Source organism: Colossoma macropomum, unplaced genomic scaffold (genome assembly GCF_904425465.1).
Source record: "Colossoma macropomum unplaced genomic scaffold, Colossoma_macropomum, whole genome shotgun sequence".
Taxonomy (NCBI): Eukaryota; Metazoa; Chordata; class Actinopteri; order Characiformes; family Serrasalmidae; genus Colossoma; species Colossoma macropomum.
The window spans coordinates 14,779,533-14,800,720 of record NW_023494794.1 but is presented as its reverse complement, the minus strand read 5'-3'; the positions used below and the strand labels follow the sequence as shown (position 1 = coordinate 14,800,720).

The 21,188-nt window shown below is 42.3% G+C and overlaps 1 protein-coding gene across 1 annotated transcript; it reads left to right on the top strand.

The window, feature by feature from the left end:
- The first annotated feature begins 1,313 nt into the window (after nucleotides 1-1,313).
- On the top strand, nucleotides 1,314-20,262 carry cdc42ep2 (CDC42 effector protein (Rho GTPase binding) 2). Its single transcript, XM_036580342.1, has 2 exons — nucleotides 1,314-1,482; nucleotides 12,439-20,262. The coding sequence occupies exon 2, from the start codon at nucleotides 12,857-12,859 to the stop codon at nucleotides 13,586-13,588; it is 732 nt and encodes a 243-aa protein (XP_036436235.1). The 5' UTR covers nucleotides 1,314-1,482; nucleotides 12,439-12,856; the 3' UTR covers nucleotides 13,589-20,262.
- The last annotated feature ends 926 nt before the right edge of the window (nucleotides 20,263-21,188 follow it).

Genomic DNA, 21,188 nt, shown 5'->3' with positions numbered 1-21,188 from the left:
CTTGCAAAACTTATTTCCCATATTATAATCATTTCTTCACTTACGCCACAGTATTTATAGCACTTCCTTCTTCTCTTGATTGAACACTGGTCTGTTTTCTTCTATCCAAATGGAAAAAAAAAACGTTTTTCCACCCTGCTCCCTGAAATCCGACCCTGTGGAAGTCAGGGGGATAACTGTTCCAACATGCCATGTTCCAACAGAGCACACTTGGCTGAATCTCCAAAAGCTCCTTAATCTTTGTGTACAAAAATGTGGCAAAACATTGAGCTTTTCATGGTCTTAACAACAAATCATTAAACACAAGGTCAGGACCCCCACAGGACCACCACAGAGCAGGTACTATTTGGGTGGTGGATCATTCTCAGCACTGCAGTGACACTGACACACTGTGTGTGTTGTGCTGGTCTGAGTGGATCAGACACAGCAGTGCTGCTGGGGTTTTTAAACACTGTGTCCACTCACTGTCCACTCTATTAGACACGCCTACCTTGTCAGTCCACCCTGTAGATGTAAAGTCAGAGACGATAGCTCATCTGCTGCTGCACAGTTTGTGTTGGTCATCCTCTAGTCCTTCATCAGTGGTCACAGGACGCTGCCCACAGGGCGCTGTTGGCTGGGTATGTTTAGTTCTCAGTCCAGCAGTGACACTGATTAAAAACCCCAGCAGCACTGCTGTGTCTGATCCACTCGCACCAGCACAACACACACTAACACACCACCACCACATCAGTGTCACTGCAGTGCTGAGAATGATCAACCACCCAAATAGTACCTGCTCTGTGAGGGTCCATGGGGGTCCTGACCACTGAAGAACAGAGTAAAAGGGGGTTAACAAAGTATGCAGAGAAACAGATGGACTACAGTCTGTAACTGTAGAACTACAAAGTGCTCCTATATAGTAAGTGAGCTGATAAAATGGACAATGAGTGCAGAAACAAGGAGGTGGTCATGATGTCATGGCTGATTGGTGTAGGTCACGAAATGGTCTCCCACATCCTAAATAGTGCGCTGTATGTCCAGCAGGGAGCTATTTGGGACTCAGAGAGAGAGAGAGAGAGAGAGGCAGAAAGTGAGCTGAAGGACGTTTCCGGTTACACAGAGTCAGCAGGGCTGTAACTGCATGGACTGGACGGGTTATTTCGGTCCGAGGGAGAGAAGCGGTGATGCAGAGCTGAGGAGGCTGGTGAAGCGGCTCCTCCGGCGTTTTTAGACGTGAACTAAGCCTGTGAAGCCCGAGCTCCCTGCTCTACTCAGCCCCGCCCATTTGTGGCCATTCGGGGGCGTGGCTGATCGAGGGGGCGGGGCCTGGGTAAACCACGAGTGTGTGAGTGAAGCTCAGGATTCACTTCATGACGAAACCCGCACCTTGACTGAGGGGGGCTTCGCTTCTCCCCCCAGAAGGACTTATTTATCCTCATTTCTGTTCGTCGTATCTGTTTAAAAAGGGATTTTATCTGAGTGGGAAGCTGAGCTTGAAAGGTAAGCTGGAAAAAAATCCACATTTTACTTGAATTTAAGTTTCTAAGGAGGCTTTACAGTGTTTAGTTCATCAAACTGAGACGCTGACTTTTACATTCTGGTGGTGTTTTGTTGAAGTGTTAGGCGGAAATACTTAAAATACGAATTAAAAATGATTATTACTGGCGCAAAATGAGCCGTGCTGTATGAAAAAGTGCTAAAATAGCACATTTCATATATATAACATGTAGTTACCACGTAACGTAGCACATTAAACGTTTATTGAGCAGTAATAAGCTGTGTTATTGTGACGGTACCGTCCTTTTCGTGTTGTTATTCGGTGTGCTGCTCTCTTTTTCTCTCTCTTTCTGGACCTGTGAAAAGAGAGAGCTTTAGTTTGCCCCTATTTTCTAGAACAAGCTCATTGAGCTCCCATTGGCACCTGCTTTTAGAGGGTTAACTCTCAGCGTGCCGAAACGACGAAGCTTTTTTTTTTTTGCTTGTTATTCGAACTTTCCGTTCCACCTTAAATGGAGCGGCGGTCGGTTTCTAAGCTGTTGCCGTACACGCGCCTGAGCGTAACAGCGGCGGCATTTAAGGTGGAACGGAAAGTTCGAACAAAACTTCATCTTCACCTTTTGTTGTTGGCTATCACACACCACACACTCCTAAAAAAGATGGTTCTTTAAGGGTTCTTTGGTAAAGGGAATGGTTCTATTAAGAACCTCGAGTTCTGTTTAGAATCATTTGCCTGTCTAAGTGGTTCTTTGCGTGGTGAAATGTTTCTTCAGATTGATTGAGGATGTGTTGCATATGATTCTACCTAGAACCTTTTTGAAAATGGTTCTATTTAGCACCAAAAGGGGTTCTTCTATTGTTACAAGCTTGAAATCATAATAAAAGAAAGCTTTTTGGGGCTATAAAACACAATCTGAACAACCATTTCACCATGCAAAGAACCATGGTTCTATACAGAACTTATGGTTCCAAGTACAACTGTTCCCTTTCCTAAAGAACCCTTGTAGAACCATTTTTAAGAACGTATGCTGAAAGTGAATGTCCAGGCTTAAATTTAAGTTAAATCTCTTGACTTTTCACTTTCAACCAAGGTGAACCAAGTGGTCATTCTGCTGGGTGGAGACTGAGTGGACTGATGATGAATGTACAGGATATTGGATGTGTAGATATTAACAGTGTTGTCTGTGTACTTTGACCAGTTGTGGCCAAACTGCGTTTAAAGGCCACTGTAGCCACTGTTTGTAGACATCTTCTCAGCATTTCTTCTGAAATGAAGGGCGTTAATAGTGAGTTTGTCCTCCTTTGCTGCAGTAACAGCCTCTACTCTTCTGAGAAGACTTTACACTAGATGTTGGAACATTGTTGTGAAGATTTGATTGCATTCAGCCACAAGAGAATTGGTGAGGTCAGGTACTGATGTTGGATGATCACTTCTGGACACTCCAGCTCATCCCAAAGGTATTGGAGGAGCTCCATCATTCCAGAGTACACAGTTCCACTGCTCCACTACTCCACAGCCCAATGCTGGGGGGCTTTATTACCCCTCTAGCCCAGGGGTGTCAAACTCAACCACTAAAAGGGCCGTATTAAAAAATCTCAACAAATGCATGGGCCAGCTTTTATTTTACATTTTACTTAACATTTTGCTGTGAACTGGCCATCGTTTACTCAAAATACACCAAATCTACAACAGCAAGAAACAGGCACTGAATACCTGAACGATTCAAAACTCACAAACAATAAACGACATTAGCTGCTGTTAAACCTGTCGAACCACTTTAAATGTCCCCAGTTTACAGTAGGTTTTTCAAAACTATCAATTCACTTGAATTAGACGCCTGGCATCTTTATTTATTTATTAATTTTTATTAGTGCTGTCCCATAGATCATTGTTGGGGAGGGGGTGGGAGCACACATTACGTTGCAGTGCTTGCTGGGAACTGTAGTGTAGAAAATTAAAATAATAGGATTGTGCTGTGAGCTGACTTGGCCCGCGGACCTTGCGTTTGACACATGGGCCGTAGCCCATGCTTGGCATTGAACATGGTGACCTAGACTCGTGTGCGGCTGCTCCAGAGCATCTTGTTTCTATTAGTCAGTGCTTTTCTGTCGAGATTACATGATTTAAGCACAATGAAATTCGTATGTCAGAGATGGGTGCTCTTCAAAGTAGCTGAATTCACTAATTAGAAAGGGCTGTCTGGATACTTTTGGGTATATAGTGTAGATATACATTGTGTGGTCCCCTTACTCGGGCCAGAATTGCCATTGTAGAGCCCAAAATGCCCTTAAATATGTCATATCTGAGTTTTGTAGGTCCATTGATTTGGCTTGGTGTTCATTTATATATTACCCTCTCTGTAAAACGTTTGTTTATTTATTTGCATACTTAAATCCATTACTCTGCATATTAAGTACATTTTTGGTAAGACTCTGTAAGGCCCCCGCAGCGCTGTTAGTTCTGACGAGGGGGGTGTACCCACCTTCCTACGCACACACAGCCCCTCCTCCTCTGTTCCTTCGTCAAAGCCAGCGTGTTCTCTGCATTATCTAAGCACTAGCACGGCTCACTAAGTGTTTGGCCCCTTCGGGTTTGGCAGCGCTTTTGTTTTCTGCCCTTTCCTCACAGATAAAACACTGGAGACGTAGTTAAATAGCCTTTCCACGTTGTGCGCTGCTAACAGATTTATTATATCACACTGAAAAGAGTGACGTGTTGCATTTACTTGATCCAAATGTACTTTTTTTTTTGCTTGTGAATAAAATATATTACATCAGCAACATTATAGACAAGAGTAAGAAAAGCAGAAGGCACTTTATTTGGATAGTCACTATAGATCGTCTACAGATGTTCAAATTATTAACAAAGTATCTGTGATTCTCAACAGCACTAGGGTTAAGATAAAGTTTTGGGTTGTGGTCGAGGTTAGAGTTAGGACTGAGGACAGGGTTAGGGTTTAGGTGTTGGGTTGAGGGTGAGGTCAGAGTTACAGGTTACAGCCACTTCGCCCACATGTACACTTTATCTACAGCCAGTCAAGATTTTGTCAGTTGTGACACATTCCATCCACGCATCCGTGTGTATGGGGTTTATCACTCTGGCAGGAAGCACATTTTTATGCTGTCACCTGCTTTGCACATTGTGACTCAGCCTTTCAGAGCAAGATATAGTGGCAGGTTTAAAAAACGTTCTTGTCTGTTAAGTAGAGCTGGGCGATATGGCCAAAAACGTTATCACGATAAACAAAATTCATATCGTTCGATATCGATACATACCGCGATAGTTTGAAGGCTGATTTTTGCTCCTGGGTGGTTAATTGCTGTTTTAAACTATCCTTTATGGTCGGCATACGACAAACACTCACCAACCAGTGGAACATTTCACAAATCTGTCACGGGAGAGTGGGAGAGAGTGTCTGCCGAGCTGTTTTTACCAGCTGGAAAAGTATGGCTATTTTGTAATAGTCATAATTTAAGAAAGAAAACAGATTATTTTTAGCTGGTGTCGAGCGCTCGGCTACCCCGCTACAAATGACCTCACAGTATTCAGACACCAGCTAGCGACAACTGGATATTCAATTGTAGTAGTTTAAGTGGTGAACCGCAAAATATCAACACCAGACAAACCGAGTCCTCCTTTTAGGAACGTTTAAAATGAAAGCGGTGCTTTTATGTCGTGTTTGATCTACAGTATCATCAATTCGCCGTGTTGTGTGAGTGAAGGAGCGCTGCTTCAAGTTAGCCAGCTGCTAAAAACAGCTAGCCTGGAAAGACAGCGCTCTCCTCCTCTCTAATGCCTCACAGCTTCCTCAGTTTACTTTTGTTTACATCAGGGCCGTAACTGCATGAACCCACTTCTTTCTTTCACTTTCGTTGCTTGGGAATGCACTAATATTAAAATATGACTATCCGAGCGCTGTAACAGAGCTTTAGTTGTGAGGATTGTGATTTAACGCTGCTAAAGCTGGTTAGGATGTACAGAAAGAGGTGAGTTTGCTGTAGGACAGTACAGTTACTCCACTGACCTCGTCACTCACACTCGGTCACAGAAGAACAGATCGCCGGTCGCTCCGCTCAAACAGGGAATGTATAACTCCCGTTTCAGCCGTTGCTAAAGACTCATCTTACTCGTTGCCCCCTCCCTCACTAATATGTAGAAAAACTCAGAAGTACGCCCTCTCCTGGCGACAGCAGAGTAGTGTCGCTTTCCTTGCAGTAGAAAATGCCTCCAAGGCTTTTGCTGAACGTGGAAGTGTGAGAATGGTGTATTATATCAAACATTTATCGAACATGTCGTATCGCTCTATCGAGGAAAAGTTAAATCGCGCTAATTATCATTATCGTTTTATCGCCCAGCCCTACTGGTGAGTTATTAAAGAGTTGTCCTTGAAGGAGTTAGTAGCTTAGATATCTTCACTTGTTTGCTGACACCACTTGGGGACGTGGGTTTGTGTTGGTTGTAGCCCCGCTTTGTTAACCATTTGCTCCTAAAGTCTTGCCCTTCGATAAAAAGAGCCAATCAGCAGGCCGGTTATGCCACGAGTGGGGAAAATCTCCCTTCAGTTGTGGAGATCTGTGCAAGTGCTGTAGCCAGAACAACCCCGAAAAACATGCTTTTCGGGCATTATTTGAGCCAAACACTACAATACTACTTATGGGATATCAGATTTAGGCCCAGTCCCATTTCTTATGTTTACCCCTACCCCTTGTTTTCGAGTGTCAGTTTGCTTAAACATGTCTGTGATTGGTTATTCTGCATGTCATTCAAACAGCCCATTCCTGTCAAAGTAGGCTGTTCTTAGCCACATTAAGGGACGAAATGCAGCAGATTCTCTGACAATAGGCAGAAGCCTGGATTTGGAGACTAGGGCTAGAGTGAGTGTTAGAGTGTTATGTTTAGAGTTTTAAGGCACAGCCTTAAAAATAGAGCTGCAAGTGTTTTTTTCAACCAGTTTTGCTTCCCTAAAGAACCAATTTTAAAAAGAGATATTTGAGTTTGAAGAACCTCCACATGACGTACAGAGTCTATACCAATTTATGGGGTTTTCTTGGGTTCTTTAAACACTAAGAAATCACTCACTCAGCTCATTTACAACAATGGTTCTGTACAGGAGCATCCAATGAAAGGTACTTCAGGGAACCAAAACTGGTGTTTCTATTGCATCATGCAAGGAACCTTTTTGCCACCTTTATTTTTAAGAGTGGAAGGTTAGCATCTACAGCTTACGCCTGCATAGTCAGACAAAGTGCTACCCAAAATTGTGTGGATGCATTTGATTCATGTGGAAATGAATTTAGATTCAATGCATCACTTTTTTCAGGACTACCTGGCGACACTTTGTCTTGACTGGAATAAACCCTCTGATGATAATGGAACTGTGGTGGATTGTTTAGACTGTGAGAAATGTGTCTCTCCTGACTCAGCTCTTCTAAACAAAGATAGCTGGATGTCATGAAGTGATGTGTTTATGCAGTTCAGAATCAGTTTTCTTTCCTGGGACGACGCGTAGGCCCACACGACAGGTCCGCACAAGACAACACCTGATCCCACAACTAGAAGCTGTAGTGTGGTTATGTTTTGATAAGGTAGAGGATTAGGGGGGTTTCCTTAAGCCAAGCCAGATTGTTTGGGTAGATGTTGTTCCTTTGTGGCGATTTAGGGGTCCAAGCACCCGTCAGGCAGTTGTTCAGATACTGTAAGTAGGATACACAACAATTTGTTTATATTTATTATTGTGCAATAATACAGTGCTATTGCAGTTATACTACAGTTTTATTATTGATATTTATGATTAGATTTTTGGCTTTCCAGCACATCCAGATCCTCATGTGTAAACACAACAAACTTTGGTCTGTTTGAAGTAAATATATATGCAGGCTGATCAGTATTAGCTTAACTATTAAGAATTAAATTGAAGTCAGTAGAGTTAAAGACCTTGTTATAGTTTAATTTAGCTCATTTCACATAACTTTAAACTGATTATGTTGTTGTGGCTGTTACCTTTTCGTTTACGACTGGCGGGGGGAGGCGGAGTGATACTTTAAGAGATTCGGCTGGAGTATCATTATCATAGAATGTCTCAGCCTATCGCATTGTGAGATCGTAACTAACTGTGGTATAATATATCGGGAAATCACACTTTTTAGCATGATTCAGTTCTATTATTTTCTTATGATTCAGAAATTTTACACAAATTACTGAAAAACATGACTGATGGAACTTTTTACACAGTAGTGGAACATAGACAATAACAACACAACACAACAAGCTGTTTTTATCGTTAAAAAGTGTTGAATAATATTGAATATTGTTACATTTGACATTCCAAAATCAGTACAGATGAATCACCACCTTATGATTGGTTTGACACAAGATACCGAAGGTCAGTGTTGTGAGCAAATACGCCCCCTAGAGCGACCAATTTTGTTCCTCATATTTCTTTAAATATTTACTCGGCATGCCGAAACTGATCAGTCAGATATGATCTCATATCATGCCAGCAGTGTGTGAAATCACTGGTTGTACAAGTTCTACACTGTAGATTAGATTGGACTGACCTTGACACAGAGTGAGTGACATTCCTGTTTATTGTCTGCTGGTTACAAAAGAGGCGAAGCTCTGAAGCACCTCATTGTGTCCTGACGAACAGAACAGCTCGGAAAGTTAACTTGTTAATAAAAGTTTTTAGAGAAAGCACAAACCACAGTGATGCATGTGCGGTCATTTCTAATAAGGGTGGCATTGTTTCTCTCCCATTCACTCTTTATTTCTCTTTTTTTTTCTCTCTGTTTATCCGTTGTCCATTATCTTCTCAGTTCAGTGAGTCAGCACACTGCAGTCCCTCTCTCAGACAATGTCATTCTGTCACTGCACACACACACTGTGTGGTTCTGTACCATCAGAGAAAAGCTTCTATCAGCACAGTCGCACTGCTGCAGCGGTTAGACCACCATTAGACCGTTAGAGCAAAATACTGCGTATCTACAGCATCACAACAGACACACTCCTGTAACAGTCAGACCACAGTTAGGCAGGTTTTATATATAAATATATAGGCTGTGCAAAAGTCAGAGATCGAGTCAAAACTGCCATTAAGTACAGGTTATTCTTTTTTGACCCATATTTAACACAAAAATGCACAGAAGCCTCAACAACTAAATATAATATTACACTTTTTAGTATTTATTTTGTTTGCTCTTCCACTCTTTTCAGTTTTTCGAAGAAATCTGCAGGGATCTTTTTCCACATCTCCAAAGTTCAGTCTTAGAAGTTGGTTACATTTTCTGCTTCTCACCATCCAAGTAGTCAAGCACATTCACTGATGTTGAGGTCTGGACTCTGGGGTGGTCAGTCCATTGCTCTGCTTCTGTCTCCTTTTCTCAGTGAGGTTCTTCTTGAACAGCTACACAGCCTTTCAGACCCACAGCGCTGAGTTGTCTTCTCACAGTGGAAGGATGGACAGAAACACCCGTGGATGTTTTCAGATCTGAAGCAGCTTGATTTTCTCCTCTCTCTTGGTGGTCTCCCAGGTCCTACGGGTGGTTGTTAGGAATCCAATTTTCTCTGAAACTTGAACTCTAGTTTTGCAGATTTCTGTTTTCTCAGCTACTTTCCTTCGACTTTCCACTTCTTTATGCAAGCGGATTATTCCATATCTAATCTCCTCAGAAATGTCTCCTGAAAAATTACTTGTATTTAGTGGTGGTTTTGATTGGAAATACATAGTGCTGAAATCATCCTGAATTGCAGGTTAACATTTCAAGATGCGCTGAGTTGTTTCTGAGATTAACATCCCCAAATGGACATAAAATGAATCAAAGAATATAAGTACAACTAAAGGAAGTGAAATATCACCGCTGTCCAAAGAAAACCACGTATCTCCAGTTTTTTTTATTTTCAACACACCAGCTGTTCTGTATGTTATATGGAAATTTCATGATGAATGGACCAATAGAAATGCTCAAAAATCACTTGGAATAAAACCTCTTTAAATAAACTTACAGTGAAAGGTAAGAGCGGTTTTGCCTTCTCCTGTGAAGTTACTATGTGGTGATACCTGTTTTTCTTTGTACAGCGACGATAAATAAAAACAGATAAACAGAATAGTTAGTAACAGAGGCCAGCTGGAGCTCAAATAAACAAACAGCGCTCAACACTGCCCTCTAGAGAAATTAAAACACCAGTCAGACGTTTGGCAGTTTTTGTGAGACAGACTTCAATGAATACATTTTCCGCATTATTTCGTTTACTTGTGTTTGCATCAACACAGCGAATGAAAATGCAACTGATTAAAATAATTGAGATCAGCTTAAATAATTGCAGTCGGGCGATTATGAAATAACTGTGACAGGCCGGCTCATCAGACAACACACACACATACAGACACACGCAAGAATCCTGTGTGTCTCCTTAAAAACTGATGAAGCAGAGCTTTCTCCCATCCTGTGTGTATGTGTGTGTGTGTGTGTGTGTGTGTGTGTGTGTGTGTGTTTCCTCTGCAGGGATTTAGCTGCAGCAGCACGGTGACCGCAGCAGTGCCACTAACACTACCGTTGTGCTGCTTATATAAGACTAATGTTACTGTTCCACAAAGGAAGCACCCTTTAGTTTCTCTGGTCTGGTTTTGGCTCCGTATGTTTGTGTGTGTTTGTGGGAAAGAAACACTGTAGCTTTTAAAGTCAGTCATGCTCAGTGACATTGAAGAAAGCCTCTGCATGCACATGTGTTCGCATGCACACAAACACACTCACTGTCATGGTTGATGTAACTGGAGATGCGTGACTTAATGCTGGAGGAATGTAAGTCAAACTCGCTTCCCCAGCACACACACACACACACACACACATACACACACATACACACACACACATACACACACACAAACATCTACACATGGGCAATACATGGAAACACAACCTGACATGCAACATCCTCCGAAACCCAGAACACATACAGTCTAATTATTCATGTGTTTTCATTTAAATGAAGGCAGTAAATCCTTCCAGTTTTTCAGCTTCCAGTTCTTCAGCTCTTTCTCTCCAGTACGGCTGCAGCAATCAGTCGTCGATGATTATGGACAAAGTTTGACAGTTTACTAGTGATCAGCAACTCACTAAATGCATAATTTGATTCAGAGTAATACAGTGGTGTTGATACGATGCATTTTTCGAAACAACAAAAGTAAGAAGTGGCTCAAAATGTGACTCACATGAAGATGTTAATGTTTCCTTTTGTAGTTTATTAGAGCATTTAGCATAATAAAAGCTCTTCCGAACATATTTAAAAACTAAAGCCCCTAAAGTTACACTCTAGCCACAAGGAAAGGGCTTGTAATGTCTTCCGGGCTTCTCAAACACTAGAGGGCGCTCCCGAGCGAGTCCAGAATGAATGGATTAACATGGAGCATTTGAGTCATAGTTTATAAATGCTTAAACGTTTTTAAGACAAAAGAGTGCATTCATATCCTGAACACAGAACAGCGTAAAACATTTGTTGTTATATCTTAAGAGCCTTTGAACTCGAGTTACAGGAGTTTCCATTCGCCAACCAATCAGCACTCAGTAGCAGTAATGCTAGCGTTGTACTGCCCAAAACTTGTTTGCTGTAGAAAAAAGGAAACATAGAGGTGAGTTTTCTTTGCTGTTTTAGTGAAATACATCCTTCTGCTTTCTAAAATTAAAGAAAAATTCTGGGCGAGCGATTAAAAACAATTTTAACTTCTCGTTTTTAGCCGCTGAGCTCGATTTACTACCATCATTCGAGGACTTGCTCGTGGGCGCCCTCTGCTGTTTTGCAGTCATGTTTTTGATATAACGGGGGGAAATAGGAAGTGGCCGGGCTCCTCATAAACCGGCTCTGGCCACAAGCTATGTTGACCACAAGCTAACAAGCTAATTACAATTCAGGATGTGCTGTGATACAATTCAATGTAACGCATATTGTATTATTACATCCCCACTGTTTACTTGAAAACCAAAGAGCTCTACAGTGCACATATCACTTTTCTACACTATTTGAAAACTCCGGCTTCCTTTCATGATAAATGGACCAAAATAAAGAGTCCAAAAAATATATAATTAGACAAACGACTCATCTTCCAATATAAGTTACAACAAGTTATAGTCGATTCCTGTGGAGATGTTAATGTAAATATCAACCACAGAAGTGAGTTGTCTCTCATTAACGCCCTTTACACCATTGCAAACTTGCGGCCTCACAGATTCGACCGTGATGTCACTTTATTGAACATCATAAAACATAGATCCAAAGTCTGTGAGAGCGGAGACGATGGGTCCAGAGTCTAGACTTTTAGGCTGGGTGACAGACAGACAGTAATGGTGCCAGCGAACTGAGAGGAATAGTCAAATGGTCAATTGTTCGAATAACAGTCTGTAGATTCATTGATAATAAAGGTCATCGTCGCAGCCCTAAACTCCAGTGAGATTCCAGTTTGGTCCAGACCACTAATCTCATCAACCACGGAGACACGACACTCATCCGGACGTTTCTCCGAGGCTCCTCTGCCAACATTAACAAACACTGATTATCAAGGAAAAAAGCTCCAGATGACTGATTTATTTCTCTTGTCCTTCGTTATTAAAACTCATCTTTATCTTTTTTCCAGCCATGTGGAAAAGCTAATGAAATCTGCCCTAAAGCATCTTCCGTTACATAAGCAGGGATCTGGGCCTTATCCCTCTTTACCGCTGTGCCGTTGCCTGTTTACGTCTTTAGAGTTTTGGCTCCTCGGTTTGAGGTGTAAATAAACGAACAGATTGGAGATACAAATAAACTGAGGCATTGAACGGAAGAGGAGTTTATGGAAGGAAGTCCTGCATGGACGCATGGACACTATTTAGGGAATCTAACGTCTCCATGAGGAATACTTTACATTAGAGTCTGTTTGTTCTCCATTAGAGTGGACATGCTAACATTTGCTTCTTTCTCTCTCTCTCCAGGCAGGATGGAGTGACACAGGAGTCATGGATGTTGTCCCATTCGGAATACTTGGTGTGCTACCTTTGAGTGGAAATTGTGGGAATACTCTTGGCCCAGAGACTTTGATGCGAACAGTGAACTAGAGCCTTCAACTTCACGACGTCTCAACAGCTGGACTGCTTCATCCTTCTATTCTGTTTGCATCTCTTCTGTTGTTTTCTCTTCTCCTTTCTTTAATCATCTTCTCCTTCGCTTGTGTTTCCTTTTCTTCTGTTTGTGTCTTTTCTTATCTTCACCTTCTTTACCTAGTCCCTTGTTCTGTTCTGTGCGGTTCCCTTCTCTTTCTGCCCTCTCTTTTCTCTCTTTCTTTCTCTCCTTCTGTCCACACTGTTGCGGGAGTTGTCTCTGTGTTGCTCCGGGCGACAGCAGGTGTCGGACATGTCCACCAAGGCTCCCATCTACCTGAAGCGGCGGAGTCGTAAAGGAAAGAAGGAGAAGCTGAGGGACCTGCTGTCGTCCGACATGATCAGCCCTCCGCTGGGAGACTTCCGCCACACCATCCACATCGGCAGTGGAGGAGGAGCCGACGACCTCTTCGGCGACCTCTCTTTCCTCCAGGGCAAGTTTCACCTGTTGCCCGGGCAACAGGGTCACCAGGGGGCGTTCCAGTTCAACCGCACGGCCAGCGTGAGCGCCAGCCACCCGCCACCCGCCAGTGAGAGCTCTCCGCTGCTGAAGAACGCCTTGTCACTTCCAGTCATCGGCAGAGTGCAGGCGCTCACCCTGCCGGCCCAGACCACCTCGGCCTCTGCTACCGCCGCGACTGTCTCCGCCCACTCTCACCCCTCGACGACGACAGCAACGTCTGCGACTCTCGCCCCGCCTCCGAAACCTCCCCGACTGCACCTGGAGTCGCCACAAGCGTCACGTCCTGCTTCTCCGAACCCCAAACCTCATTCAGACGCCAGGGAGGAGGAGAAACGAGGGAGGAAGGAACGTGAGGAAGAGGAGGAGCGCCCCTTTCTTTCTCATGCAGGGTCACTCCTCTCTTTGCACCTGGACTTGGGGCCGTCCATCTTGGAGGACGTCCTGCAGATCATGGATGGCCCGAGGGTAGGAGGAATCAACGGAGGATTCACAGCCAACGGACGACAAGAGATCTACACCTGAGAATGAAAGAGAGACAGTGAAATGCCTCACATTCTCTCTGTCTATGATACATTCTTATAAGTGTGGGCGTCACAGCTGGAGGAATAGTGGGGCTGACTGCCTCAGAGTGAGTCCTGAACTAAAAAACGTTGTTTCTACGTAATTAGTGTCATAACTAAATGAACAATGGCAAAATAATCAGTATAAATAATCACAAAACAACAAGAGGCTCTCCCCCACACCTCCTTGATGGGAACAGGGCCCCCACAGAGATGGAATGCCCCCTGCTTGTAATCCTCCTTCTTGCTGAGCTGCTGGCTCACATGGGTGCTGGATAGAATAGTAACAAGGCCTGTCACAATTATTAAATAATTACTGAATTGTTTAGGCTGACCTCACTCCACAGTTGTCAGCTTTCACAGTCATGTTTTTGTTGCATCAAACAGACTGAATGCTGTTCATTTTCATTAGTTGGGTTTAGACAAATGCATGTAAATAAAACAAAGCCGAAAACGCAATTATTGCGACGTTGTGTTTTACGAAAACAGCAAAAAACTTCTAACTGGTGCTGTAACATCTTTAAAGGGTAGCAGTGAGCAATGTTTGTTTATTTGAGCTTGAACTGTTTCTGTTGTCAATTGGGAGCTACTAAGTATTGACAGCTAGCTAACAAGATAGCTAATCATATAATTTGGCCACTTGCCAGTGTTAATAGTTGCATACAATTAACAAAAATTAGTTGTTTATATGGCAGTTAGTTTTCAGCTGGAGTATCATTATCGTGACAGGCCTCATAGTAACCATTCAGGTCGACACTGTCTTGGCTTTCCCCACAGTAAGAGCATCCAAGGCGGAATGTTTGCCCCTTATTCTCTCTTTCTCTGGACCTTGCAATGCTGAGAGAGGACAGTGGTCTTCCTGTAGGCCAAAGCATTGGAAGACTCAACGGGTGACCAAAGATCTGCACCTGAGAGAGAACAGACTGATGAAACACTGCTTTCCCTCTCACATACACACACATCCAACTTCCCACTTTCTCTTATTATCTTCATATTGAACTGCTGGATGCCGTGGAGGCTGCCTTGAACTGTAACCTGAGTTTGCATCACTGTTTTGTCATGGAAAGCACTCTGCTTCACTGTGAGAGCGTCCAGGGCTGTGGAGAACCGTTAGCCAGGAAAGGAAAAAACAGCTGACCTTCGGGCTGCACAGAATATTGCTTGTATTGTCCTTCACAATATCTCAAAAGACTACAAACAGTAAATGTACCTCAGTCCTTTCACTCTGTTTTACTGTGCTGTGAGCATAAAGATGAATCACAGATGTTCTTTGGATGCCTGGATGAATCACTGCATTCACGAGATCCAACAAACAAATAATGCAGTATTTAACCACATCGCAACGAGCTTCCACAGAGACATAGCACAATATACAATCGTATGCAAAAGTTTGGGCACCCCTGGTCAAATTACATGCTTTGTTGATTTTCTAAGTGAAAATATGTGAACACATCCTGTAGAGAGAAAACACTGCTCATTTTAATGCACAAGTGCTGTTTGCCTGCCATTTAAAGCTGCACTATGTAAGTAGTTTCTAGTTAAATTAATAAGAAGTAGCATTACCGAGTGTGTGCGCTGCTGTAAGTCGCCCTGTAAGGCCTGAAATAATCATTTAAAAGTCAGGGAACATTTTCAGGCCACCTCATACACATCTTTACATATTAAAACCCCTTAAAATCTCTTATTACATACTAAGGCTTATTATTCAGTAACTACAGGAACTTCAGTGCAAACTGGCTGAGCTCTTCTTAGGTTAGAAGTGTGTAGTGAAACTTGCTGCCTGCTGGGGGGCCTTTTAGGGGGCAGAATCAACTTTATATTGATGAATATAAAGACATGTTCTTCACCATGTTTTGACTGAGTTTGACTCTGTCTTGTCCACAATGGGGTCCATGAACCACAACCCACATTACAAAACTGTTCCCTGAGGATGTGTTAACTGAGTTTCACTTAGAAAGCCAACATAATGTAATCTGAGTTTTTAAAAGTTTTCATACGACTGTATGAAGCAAAATCATCATAATATGTTATCTTGGCAATATCGTCCAGCCCTAATTCACACGAAGGGTGTGAGTTTATACTCCCTCCTGGTTACATAGTCTTTATCTCTTTTTTGCCACAGCTGCTGACCCCTACACTACCTGGACACACTCTTTTTTTTTAAACGTGAAAAAGTCTTTTTCATCCCAGCTTGGACTGCTATTAGAGGCACACTGAGCATGTTTACTCAGCCTGGATCAGTTTTAGTTGAGAGATTAACTACAGGAGAAGAAAAATGACCTTCTCTCTCTCTCCGTGATGCAATGACATCACCTTGGTGGTGCGCCAGTTTGTGTAAAGGGGGAAAAATGTGCACCCCTCCCTGTGACCTGATACTCCTTTTTACCAGAGAAGCTTTCATCTTGTCCAGTGACGACGATAAAAAGCAAAAACAGCTCAGTTAGAGAGCAAGAAAACGAAACTGACCGCGTCTTCCTTCTCAGTGGAAACTTTAAATGACTCGGAACGAAGTGCTGCCTTTGCTGGAAGGTTCTTCTCCCCCCCCAGGGCTGTGACAGTTGATCCTTCTTTTGTGTTGAGATGACTGCTGTTTTTAGACGCAGGTGCAGTTACTGAATATCAGGCTTGTGTTACCTTCTTAACTGAGCCCCAGGAGTTCAAACCATATGGACTCGAGAGACTTTTGTGTAGCAAACAGGGTAACAAGCGAAGTCATGTGACGTTTAATGCAATTCAACTCAACCGAAGGTAGATCATTGCCAGAATAACTGACTGTGAAGGTGAATGGACAGTGATGTCACAGTGTAAACTTTGGGGCTTATAAAGCAAAAAGAACATTTGGGCCTGTTGCCCTTCTTCGCAGGTGCCTGGGGTCCGACTGTGCCACTAGAGATGCCTACCTAACTGCTAATGCCTTACTGCTAATGTTTAACCATTTAAGTTTCTGGTCAGTCAGGAGAAACATCACTTACATGCCAGCACTGAAAATGCCCCAGGCTGCACATTAGCATCTGTTGATGCTGACTGTGATTGGTTCATTGTAGTTTTTTATGATCAGAAAGGTTCCTAACTTTGTTCTGGAGCCCAAGAGAGGAATCCGTCACACAGTAAAGCTCCCGGTCACCTTCGCTACTTCCTTGAGATTCTCTAAATGCCTTTGTTAATGTATAACCTGTCCTAGGCACATGTATCAACTATCACAGACGTTTATTCTTTTGTTTCGAATGTGAATTTCCTCATTTTCCTGAATTTGGGCATGTTTTGTTTTGCAGTTTTTGAGAATTTGCAGTTCTCAGCCAATGTAGACCTCTGAGGTGTGTAATTTTGTAGTCAGCGTCACAACAATGTTAGGGGCTCCGGGTCTAAGCAGATTTCTTTTGTAGTGCCATTTCTTAAAAACTGCTGCTTTTGTGTCCTGAGGAAAACAGAAATGTTCAGACCCCAATAAGGAATCCTCAGGGCCTTAAGAGAACACCTATGATTTCTGTGCAATAAAAAAAAATCCATGTCAGTAATTTTTGTTCATTTTTATTTAAAAAATTCATCATGCTGTATTTAAAACTCATCAAATATGATGCTAATAGTCTTTATTTAATTGTTTGGTTGGAGATAAAAAGGTTAAATGCTTAAAACACCCAACAGAAAATGATCTAATCAGAATTTTGGTTGGTACAGCCAAGCCAGCTCCTCCTGGTTAGGACTTCAGAAGCTGAGCAGAAGGCCTAATGCATCAGATAAACAACCAACATGATTAGGAAGTAACAGTGGAATCTAAATTATGGGTACATTATGTCACTGTCTGTTAGAAGCCTCAAATAAAGCATGGACTGTGTTTTACAACCTCTAAATGTGTGTGATTAATCTAGACTGGCCAAAAAATGTTAATGTAAATTGCTGTTAGCTTAGTGCTGACTTTCTACTAGAAATCCATAGGGGCTCTACCAGAAATTAGCATAATGATAGTTTTGTTTTTATACAGGTTTCACATTTATGTCCCAAACCTGAAATGTTCCATCTTCCATACATTTTTCCACCAAATTGTATTGCAAGGTTGTTAAGGAGTCGAAAAATGACTAATGCTACATGCAAGCTAACACTGCTGCGCATTGAACTGACCTCATAAGACTGGCAACTTCACCAAAATACCCACACAAACCAGCAGGCTTTGTTAAATGTGGTAGTTAAATTGCTTTGACAGTAGCAGCCTAGAGGTTAAGTAGATGCTGGGGTGATATTACAGTGTACACACATTGAAACATGACGCCATTTCAGTGCTCGGGGCTGTTAGCTTGTTTTGTAGTGTGTGTGTAGCATTATTCGTATTTCGACTAGTGGATACATAAAACTTACCAGGTTGGGAACATTGTACCTCAGGCTGACAGCAGCGATTTTCGAAGACGCTGATCATTTTTGCTGAAAAAACAGCTTAGACCTGGAATTCCTAACACGGGGATGACGCTGCCTACAGAATGAGCTTCAGAGGACTATTGAGGCTGAACTTTCTTTTCATAATGGGGTACTCCACTATCTTTTCTGGTGTTTGTGTCGGTATTGGGCCCATATAGCCCTTCACTGAGTGTTGAGTGTGATGGCAGCAAAACTACTAGTTGCAACACCGAAATATCAAGAGAAAAGCTTTAACACAAGAAATCTGAAGTCTGTGGTAGCCATAGTGGCCTTTTTGACCCTGAACACTGTACAGAGAAGTAGAGCTCTAATTCACACGTTCTGACTGGATTAATGTTAGGAATAGCGTGTCCTACAATGCTAACAATGCTAATGAATGAATTCAGCTGAGATCATGCTAATTGGTGGCTGCTAACTTTCGAATTTTGTTAGACATTTGGTTAAATTATTACTTCTGAACAATTCGTATATTTTTTTGTCTTTATGAAGTAACAAGAAAAAGAGCCAGTTGACAAAATATGTATTTAGAATGATTTCAGTTTCATCCATGATGCTAAGCTAAATTATCTACTGTCTTCAGTCACAGTCTTAATATATCCACAGCTAAAATGTAAAACCTGCAGCTGATCATTTTAACAATTTCAAGAAATTGAAATCCAGAATTACTTGGGATAAAATCTCTTTATGTTGACTTGCATCAAAAGTTTAGAATGAATTTTGAATGAATGAAAATTTAGAATTTTTTTTTGGATTAGTTAGTATTATTACACCATAACGGACGGCCAGCTGTCCAGTTGAGTGGTTGAGTGTTGTCCATGTCTCATTGTGAATTCATCTTGAAGTTTTCTCCATATTTGCCATTTTAAAGACTCTCAGCTTGTTCTGTGAAATCGCACTGACCCGTATAAGCTTTACAACCATCTTTTACGCATTAAGATTAAGTGACCCTTATTAGTCCCACAACGGGGACATTTCACCTCCACATTTAACCCATCCATGCAGTGAAACAGCACATACACACTAGTGAACACACACACACTAGGGGGGCAGTGAGCACACTTGCCCAGAGCGGTGGGCAGCCCTATCCACGGAGCCCGGGGGAGCAGTTGGGGGTTAGGTGTCTTGCTCAAGGGCACTTCAGTCACGTACTGTCGGCTCAGGGGAATGAGCCGGCGACCTTCCGGTCACAAGGCTGGTTCCCTAGCCTCCAGCCCATGGCTGCACTCCCCCCCTCTGTTTTTTTAAGAACTACCATTTTTTACCACTACCACTTTTTTAAGAATTACCTGCTTTCCCTTTGATGCTCTGTCCTAATGAGAAAGTCTGCAGCTGTTATGCACTCAGCCCTCTTTTCACTATTTTCAGATTTGAGATTTAGAAAGTTTATCGTCAGTCCCTTTTCGGAAATGCACACATGGCTGCTCTTCTCTTTGTGAATGGAAAATGTGATTAGATGTTCTGCGCTGCAGAGAGGACACTGGGGCCTAAGCTGGTGTGATAGCAACTGTGGAGTGTCTGTTACCGTAGAGACTGTTGCCAAGGTTCTGTTGTCATAAATCCGCAAAGCTGGCTCAATCACCGGACCCCCCCCCCGGGAAGGTGAAGACCCCCAGCCCCGTAAAGGCTGGTGTAGTTGGGGGACCTTGTTGTAGGTTTACTCTGAAGTTCTGCAGATTCAGTTTTTGGTGGTTTGTTTTGTTTTTTTTTCTGAAGATGTTATAAACCTGCAAATGTGCTTAATTCTTTAAAATCTGTGAACATTCATTTTGGACCAGATACTGTTTGTATAACCACACATGGTCTCTGTGACGACGTTTTAAGTTTTTTGTGATTGATTTATTCTCAGAATCATTCCTGACGATGACGTCTGCTCCGTGAGAAAGTTAAACACTAATGAATGAGTGACAGGCTGTTCCGTCTGTGATCAAGACCAGACACAGAGATTTTAAACTGTTTCTTATGCAGACTTAGACAGACCTAACTCTTTACCGCTATGGTTAATTATGCTGACGTATGTGGTTCCACTAATTTACCTGTTATCAACTCTGCATCAACTCTGCTTTTATCTATCGGAAACATCTGGACTCTGAACTGGTTGTAAAGAAACCTTCTCTTGCTGCTGCTACTGTTGTAAATTAGCCCCAATTGTACATGATGAGATGATTTGCAGTAAATAATGAGATATAAAGTGGTTATAAGCGATGAATAAATGTTAATTTCGGAAAGCTATGATCTGTCCACATCTCTTTCTTCCATACATAGTGTGTGTGACCCATCTGTGTTGAGCAAATCTTGAGTGAAATTAACGGGAGTCCAAAACTCTGAGCTAAACACAACAGTTAAACATTTAAAGGTGCAGTGTGTGAGATTTAGTGGCATCTAGTGGTGAAGTTGTAGATTGCAACCAACTGAAAACCCCTCCCTCACCCCTCCCTTTCCAAGTGTGTAATAGAACCTGCGGTGGCCATCATGTTTTTGCTTCTTTGATGACGAAGATTCACCCTCCCTCACTTTTTCTTGTGCTTAGTAATAAATATGATCCTCCATTTAACAAAATTTGGGCTCTCAAACTTCTCACAAAATGGTGGTTAGCCAGCACTGGCAGCACTGATTTTCCTTCTTTCTACATCTTCCAACTATTGTTACAACAGCACAAAATTCAAGCTACCTCTTCAGTGTAAAACGCGAGAGGCGCTGTCTAGAGCCACTGTTGGGTTGTTTGCTCTGGGCTACTGTAGAAACATGGTGGCGCAACATGGCGGCCTCTGTTGGAAGAGGACCGGCTCCCTATATAGATTTGAAGGGCTCATTCTAAGTTTACGAAAACACAGCGATTTATAGTTACAGGTGGTTTTGCTTTTAAGCAATAGAACACAAAAGGGAGTGTAACATCATGGCTGTGATTTGGTCGCAGGCACAAGCCGAAGGAGAGTACCGTGATGTTCTAGTGATAACACACGACCTCGAGCGTTCTATTGCTTTTATACAACAGTTAAATAAATAAAGTAAAATAAAATACTTACTTTATAAAATAAAGTAAGAGATTAATAAACTGGGCCGTGAACGCGGCGTTCAATATGTATTAATGTTCGCAGTTCCTTCTGCCAAATTATAGTTCCTTAACAAGCAGCTTGTGGCGACGTCAGAGTAACGAG